General features: G+C 37.5%; 1 protein-coding gene across 1 annotated transcript in view; it reads right to left on the bottom strand.

Annotated features, from left to right (window-relative positions):
- Positions 1 to 2,077: 2,077 nt before the first annotated feature.
- Positions 2,078 to 8,531, bottom strand: part of CNNM1 (cyclin and CBS domain divalent metal cation transport mediator 1) — a 580,179-nt gene continuing 573,725 nt past the window's right edge. Inside the window, exon 11 of the mRNA XM_044056831.1 lies at positions 2,078 to 3,026. Within this exon, the coding sequence (XP_043912766.1) occupies positions 2,947 to 3,026 (80 nt within the window). The 3' untranslated portion in view covers positions 2,078 to 2,946. The remainder of the gene's footprint in view (positions 3,027 to 8,531) is intronic.

The following is an 8,531-nucleotide window of genomic DNA, read 5'->3' as shown; positions in this document are numbered from 1 at the left end:
GCTGAGATGCTGAGCGGTGAATTCAGGTAGATCATAAATATTTTGCTTGCTTCACAGAGGGCCAATCTTTTTAGCAGATGGTGTGTAGTACAAAGTGTGAGATCACATGCTCATTGCTTCAAATGTCAAATCTGCAGTCTGCAATTAATTGCATCATGAACTCTGGTGATACAAAGGCCTCCGAAAATGAGTGGAAGTATGTAATACTGAGCAGTTTGCTGAATGTTTTTTTTTTCTGAAGATTTGCCACTAATAAATAATCTCACTTATCATGTGAAGTATCTGCCACTTATGCTGAAGAAATCAAGTAAGTTACACAAAATAGAATAAAATAAAATATTCCGGTTATCTTAAGGTCACTCAAGTGTAGTACAAGCACAATACTGGATACTACAGTAAATAAACAAGAATATAAAAAGTAATCCCCACTCTTCCAAAAATTCCTCATGAAAATGAAAAGAAAATAGCCACCAAATGACCAATTATTTACACAGTGTCAAGATAAGCATTTAACAGCCTCATTAGAAATTAAAAATTAAGCAGCATAACCTTAACAAATTTAAGCACACCATAGGTGCAAACAGCCATGGCAGTGCAGGGAAGTGTTTTTCTATTACATCCAGTTCTTAGCATGCAGTACAACACAGAAGTATAAATCAAACAAAACTTTGGACTAAATCACATATTTAAAAATATTTAATAGATGCATTGTTTAATAACAATAAGCCATTGTGTTTCAAAAGTAATGCTGCATTTACCCATGCTTGCAATACTTAATAACTTGGCTCTTTGCTCTCCTAGATAAAACCACTCTGACTTTAGGTAAATCTAGGATTAACACCTGTAGATGCACACTTAATTTTCTTTCTTTATAGCAAACATAAAAAGAAAGTCAGTCAGTTTTGTTAAAGGACCTTTGATAAGGGCAAAACAGTATTCACAATGTGCTCACCATTTATACCATTTCAAACAACTGATTAATGGGTGCATTGTAATAAATTGTTTTATATGGTTGTCACACAGCTTCTCTGTATTAAGGTTATATGCACTGGATAAGTGAGGCCTTGTTTAAAATAAATAAATAAATCAATACTTGCTTGTGCTCCATGCATTTAGAATCACTCATACATGATCTGTTAAAAGCAGTGTGCTTGTGTGTATTCCACTCCTAACATGCATTCTAAATATGTGCCATAATATATTTTATTTGAAGTTTCAAGAAGAGTTTCATTTGTGGCATTCCCTTGTTCATTTATTAATTCATTCCCCTTTCCTGTTTTCTCATTTTCTACCTCTTGCTTTATTGGAAGAGTAAGTGAATTCACTACCTCCATTACATATTACTGTTAACAGGAGGGCTAAAATGGCTGCGGATGACATTGCACACAGATAGGTGGCCCAAGTAGAACGCCCAGGACTAATTGACTATAAACCCATTCCATAAGTTTAACTGACTCTCTTGAGAAAACATCTTACTGTTGTCTCCTCATCATGTCAACAAGCTGTGTTTAAGTTTTCTCTGTTATATTCATTCCCTATGGGAACTGCATAACCAAAGGTAGAAACAGGACAGACTCCTGAAAAGTCACATAAAGGAAATAATTACTGCGACCTGCTATACTATACTATACTATACTTGAGACAGGGAGAGATGGACGGTGTAATATGCATCATTTACAGGCCCACTGCCTTCTTTGGTCATTTCATAGCTTTTCTTTTTGTGTATACTCCTATCTACCCAAATCAGATCTTGTGTAAAGAATCATCTTCTGTATTACATTTTAAATAAAATATATATTCTGTGCTTCCTGTACTACATGCCACACATTGCTCTCTGCAGAGAGACAGATACAGAGATGTACAGTCATGCGTAAGCATACATCTCCTTTTATTTTTTCTGATTCGTAGTTTCATATACATATATGTATATTGCTATTATATTTTTTTCTAAGCATTGATACTGAGTACCTTGATGTAAGAGTCTCAGAAAAATCCCTTTTGTACATTGATATGAATAGTTTCCATGACAATGTTTATGCATAAACCACACTGAATGACCACACAGATGCTAGAAAAGGAAATTTAGCAAATACATTTAATCTGATTTCTTTCTGTGTTGTATTTATCGAGCAGAGGAAATTAACAGAACAGAAAAACAAAAAAAAGTGCCTAGCAAACAAACTGAATTTGGTCAAATACTTGCAGATGTTATGGAACCCATGCAGAAGTATAGAGATCGCAAATAATCTATAGCACATGCCCAGTACAGCACAACTGCTTAATACCCTGATTTATGATTATAATACTTGAGGGTACTACATTCAGCACTAAAGCCTTACCAGATAAAAATATTATCAAAGCCCACTAAAAATGGGAAATTATCAATATGGTCTAAAGTTAATATAGCAAATGTTGATTTCAAGAGGTAGTACATCCTTGTATGGAGGGTAGAATATTCACCCCAGATAATGATTTGTACGGACATGGAGTGGAAGAAGGATGCCCTGCTGACATTTCTGGCTGTTTCCTGGATAACATGCAGTGATATTCGGTTAGGATTTCTGATTTTTTTATTAAAGATGGAACAGCAAGAGACCTGCTGACATTTAATTACCAGTGGGCACTTCAGTTATGTAATGAAACTTCTGAATGACCCCAGAAAAAGGCTTCAGAGCATTTAATGACTCATCCTTGGAATACAAAGTAGTTAAAAAGTTAGGAGAATTTCCTATAAATCCTGAAAGAACACGGTTTTCCGAATGCTCATGCAGAGACACTGCAGTCACAGATGCTACATATTTTTCCAGTTGACTGAAGAAAGATGCTGTAGTATTATGTAGCTACAGGCATTTCCGACTGCTTCTGAAAAGGTAGTCATATAATGCTCGCCTCTGATCTCCACTGTTCATATTTTGTTTTTGTACCAGAACCCGAAGAGTTCAGGTCTTATGTAATTAAAGTTAAGAGTGAAGGGTTTTCATCTGGACTTCTCTCAGCACCTTGAGACTTCTTCCTCTTCCTACCACCTGTAAAACAAAAAACACTTAAAAGTTAATCTGAGTTTCAACTTTCCATTGCAACTTAGTTGAACTTCATCAAGTTATTTATAGCTACAGTCCTTCCCTGAACCGAAGACAATGAATTATAAATAAATATGTGCTGCCTATCAGATGTAGTTAGCCTGGGATAATGACTTTATTAAATGCAATCACCTTAATAAAAATGTACAGTGTTGTGGTTTAGTTATGTACTATGCACCTTGCAAACTGCTCCAGTGATAATAAAAAGCTGACACAGCCAGCGAAAGAATGTTTTGTGTGTGTATATTTTATATATATATATATATATATATATATATATATATATATATATATATATATATATATATATATATATATGTATGCATGCATGTATTGTGTTGTTTGTATATGACTGCTCAGAAACTGATATAAAATGAGATCTGTGCATATGGGTGTAAATGCTTTTAAGCAGTAACTTGTCATATATTTTATAACAGGATGTTATTTAAACTTATTAAAGGTACAGATATGATATAATACAACAGTATCAATTAGTAAGGCAACAAAAGTAATTTAAGACTGAATTGGAATGACAAGTGCACCAGGGCTGGAAGAGATAATGTGCACTGGAGCTGGGGGGTTCAGTCAACTAGAAGTGTTGAGGACAGGCCATTTGCCTGCGTCTGGGATGGTAGGTATCATCAAAGGTGTGGATGGAAGGAAAGACATTGAAGGAGGTGAATTTATGACATGTAGCAGGGAATCGAAATCAACGCCCATGTAAAGATACACAAGTGGCTCTGAGAGAGTCCAATTTGGCTAAAGCTTATATTGAGTTTTGCGTGATTTAAAAAAGTTCATTCCATGACAAACAGAAACAGTTTTCTATTTGCACTAAAAATGAAAATCACATAAATCACACAAGCTGAGTACTGAAATATTTTCTAATGCATTTGATTTGTGTCTTGCACGTTTAGATTTTACTACAGAAAGCCTACAATCGGTGTACGCATCTGCATGTAAATGTAAACACATAATGATATGGAATCCATGAAACCACTTTATATTTGCAATTTAATTAAGCTTAGGGTCCATTCTTTATCTTGTTTATATAATGTGTATATTATAAACAAATTCAGGCTGTGAATTCTCTGTTTTGTTTCTTTGCTTCTTTACATTTATGACTATCATATTGCTTTTAAAACACTGAATGCAGATGCATTTCTGCATTTATCATTTAATGTTTCTGTTTCTTTCTAGTTGATAAAGTAGGCTGTGGGCACCATATGAGTGATTAGTATTGGCTCAATCACAGATACTTTCTTGACGTTGTTATGCATGTGTCTAAGCCTGATGATGCTTCAGTGACAAATATATGAGCTCGCTTTTGACTATCACACAGCTGAGAATCAGTGTTAGAAAACAAAACTCCCCAAGCAAAAATCAGACTGCTTATTCACAGCAAATAAAAAGTACACACTAACTTTTCATGTCAGAACACTTTTTTTTCAGAATAAATTAGTGCTTTTCACTATCTCGCAGCTGAGAATCAATGTTAGAAAACTCAAAAATTTTTTTCAAATCTAGGTGCTTAGAATTTCCCTCTCTCTTCCCCCCTTGTCTGACCTGGTGTGACTTAGTTTGAACTCTACAGTTCCCTACAAAACGGTGTCTACAGGACTGCAATCAGTTTCTCTCAGCATTTAAACAGATTGAATTCTGCAGTTCCCTACAAAATGGTGTCTACAGGACTGCAATCAGTTTCTCTCAACATTTAAACAGATCGAACTCTACAGTTCCCTACAAAACGGTGTCTACAGGACTGCAATCAGTTTCTCTCAACATTTAAACAGAGTAGGTTGCACACACAAAAAGCATTTGTTAAGCTTTCACTTACAGTGCTTTGTAATTAAGCAGGTCACCATACTGGTCAGCCATAGGGCTCTTTGTTTCTACTTGAGTGGTTGCCTCCTTCCCCTATAACTGAAGTAAATTGACTCTTACATTAAGAGCTGTAATACTTACCTTATAGCTTTTGGACACCTTAGGAAACCTTGTAAACTACAATAGCCCCGCTACGTTCGCCCTCGCTACGCTCGGCCTCTCTTCTCTCCCCTCCCTGCCCCCAATTGCCTCCTGCCCCCAGTACCTCTAAATTTATAGTACTATAGCCACTCCCCCACTTTTTAGATCCTATCTGCTTTCATCTGGGATAATTCCACCCACCCCCATTCTACTACCTACATTTTAATAGCACCTATTAGCTTTCATCTGGCATTCTCACATCCCCCTTCCAGTACCTTTACCTCACCACTCTATCTTCTGGTGTTGCATCACCAGGTAAAACAGTTCCTTAACTCACTAGCTGAATCACAGATAATGATATACTCCTCTTTACTATCCCTCTTGTTCACAACATACCTCCTTACCTTGTATGAAAACCAGTTTCTCACGGGATTTCAGGTCCCAAAAGGCCATACTATCACCCCAGCTGTAAATCCTTCCACCTTCAACCAGACTTACAGTACCAAATCCTATCCAACATCTTGTTCAGTCTATCAACATCTCAACCCCAGGCACATTAGCTCTAGGTCCAAACACTACCACAAACTAATAAACAAATTCCTGAAGTTCATCACCAAGTATAGACTCAACCTAATACTTGGTGGTGATATTCACCCCAACCCTGGCCCACTCACTTCAGATACACATACCCCCTCTACTTGTAATCTAAGCTACAAACCTACAATTAATAGGCCAACCAACTCTCTGCTAGTCTGTCATCTCAATATTAGAAGCATTAATAACAAGGTACATGAATTGCATGCACTTCTGGATGTCCACTCCCCTGAGATTCTCTGTTTATCTGAAACCTGGTTAAAACCTAACACTAAAGACAATGAAGTGTTACCACCTGGGTACAACATACACAGGCTGGATCGTGCTTCGAGGAAGGGGAGTGGGGTAGCTGTACTCTACAAATCTGAGTTGAATGTCACCATAGATGTAATACAACCTCCTCAGATTAATAACTCAGAGATTCTTGCCACCAAATTACAACTTAATAAAAATAAATGCATTAATATCATCTGTATGTACATTTCCCCAGGTAACAATATATCTACATTTGAAGATATCCTGCACTGGCTATCATGTCACTACCCCCAAGAAACCCTACTACTTGGAGACTTTAGCATAGACTGGGGCACCTGTTCCTCAGAATCCCCAACCACCCATATTAACCTGCGTGCATTTACACAAATCATATCCACCCCTAACAAGATAGGTAAACCCAACCAAAAAGAAAGTATACTTGACTGGGTACTCATAAACAGTCACCCCCAACTGTACACCTCTGGTACCCTCCTTAATGGCCTAAGCGATCACCTTCTCACATATGTAATTAAGCACAAAACCATTAATTCCCAACAACCCTTACTCAGAAAGGTTAGAAACAATAAAAACTTTGACCCTGCCAAATTCCAACAAGAACTAAATTCATGTAATTGGTCTATTCTAAAACACCTCCCCTTAGAGGAAGCAGTAGCATACTTTAACAACAAATTCCTTGATATCCTTGATTTGCATGCACCTGTTTGTTCAAAGAGAACCAAGGCAAAAACTGCACCATGGCTTTCTATAGAGTCTAAACTCAAACTTACCCTTAGAAACAAAGCATGGGCTTTATGGCATTCTTCCAAAGACCCTCAAGATCACATTAAATACAGGCAAACCAGGAACAAAACCAAAAAATCAATTTTACAAGACAAAAAAACAATACTACTGTAATTTACAGACAGTAAATTAAAATAACCCTCAGAAGTTTTGGGCAGGTTTAAATAATCTACTACATCCTGGACAAACTTCAACCCCAATCCCTGCTGCTACTATTGATAAAACCCCTGAAGATGTTTCTGATAGTTTTAACCAATTCTTTACTGAGACAATTCAAGCCCTAGCTAGCCAACTACCTCCTAGCTCCCCTGGTCCTGAAAGTAGCACCCCTAGAAACCTACTCGCGTTCAGATTCCAACCAGTCGCCACTTCACTTATCCGTACCTTGATCAAAAAATTAAAACCCACTACACTTTCTGCTGATCAACTCCCTGCCGAGTACCTACAAAAATCAGCTGATGCTATTGCTTACCCCATCTCAATACTAATCAATCGAACCATAGTAGAAGCTAAAATTCCCACCATCTGGAAAATATCCTATGTAATCCCACTTCACAAAGGAGGCAGCTCTACTGAATTCTCCAATTATAGGCCAATAGCTATACTCTCTCCACTTGCAAAGATTATGGAAAAATGTATTCATAGACAACTCATGCACCACCTAATCCAAAATCGCCTTATGGCAGACACTCAGCATGGCTTCTGTCCTCATCACAGCACTACTTCAGCCCTCCTAGCCTTTACTAATACCATAAACCATAATCGCAACAATAATTATATATCCTCAGCCCTCTTTTTGGATCTTTCCAAGGCATTCGATATGGTTGATCACCAACTTTTAATCCACACCCTGCAAACATTCTGTCTAGATACTGGAGCCCTCCAATGGTTTCAATCCTACCTGAATGGTCGACAGCAGGCTATCCTCTGGCAGAACAAACTCTCTAACCTTCTACCTAACACCCTTGGAGTACCACAAGGCTCTATACTAGGGCCCTTGCTGTTCTCCATCTTCATTAACGACCTTTATACTGTCATCCCAAAAGTCAGCTGTATCCAAAATGCTGATGACTCTACTCTGATCTGCTCAACCACATCTCCAATAGAGTTATGGTCAGCTACCCAGACCACCTTTAATACAATAGAAAACTGGCTTTCTGAACATCGTCTGATCCTAAATCCCCAAAAAACTAAAATGCTGTTATTTTCACCAACACGTAGGTCTACCGCTTTCACCTTTACCTTAAAATCAAATGATGGCACAATAATCTCCCCTGACCCATCTACAAAACTATTAGGTGTCATCATAGACAATAATCTAAAAATTGACCTACATGTTAACCAAACTATCAAAACCATCAATAAAAAATAGGGTCATTTTACAGAATAAAAGCCTTCCTAACCCCTCCAGCTAAAATTGCCATAGCTCGCTCTCACATTCTTTCAACCTTCTGCATGCATCCCCTCTACTCTCGAATTTAAACAAGACTGTCCTTAACAAACTCTCAAGTTTGCTACAACCACATTGCCAGGTTTGCCACTGGGCTGCCTTTTAGGACACGTCATTGCATCAATCTAAATCAGCTTGGGTGGCTTGAACTACCCAGCCTAATTCAGTATAACCAACTGATTATGGCCTATAAAATCCTCAATAATCCGGACAATACTCCTGCACTTAAAAATATTATCACCCCCTAAAACAATCCTAGACTGCTTCGATCCTCTAACAAACTACTAATTCAGACTAGCAAAATTAATAACACAGCCGGTGATTCTCTCTTTGCAAACTCTGTAAGTAGATCCTGGAACTCTCTTCCAGCTGATATTACCTTACTT

This window comes from Protopterus annectens, chromosome 14.part0 (assembly GCF_019279795.1).
Source record: "Protopterus annectens isolate FY-2018-M chromosome 14.part0, PAN1.0, whole genome shotgun sequence".
Lineage (NCBI taxonomy): Eukaryota > Metazoa > Chordata > Ceratodontiformes > Protopteridae > Protopterus > Protopterus annectens.
This window is presented reverse-complemented; position numbering and strand designations above follow the sequence as displayed.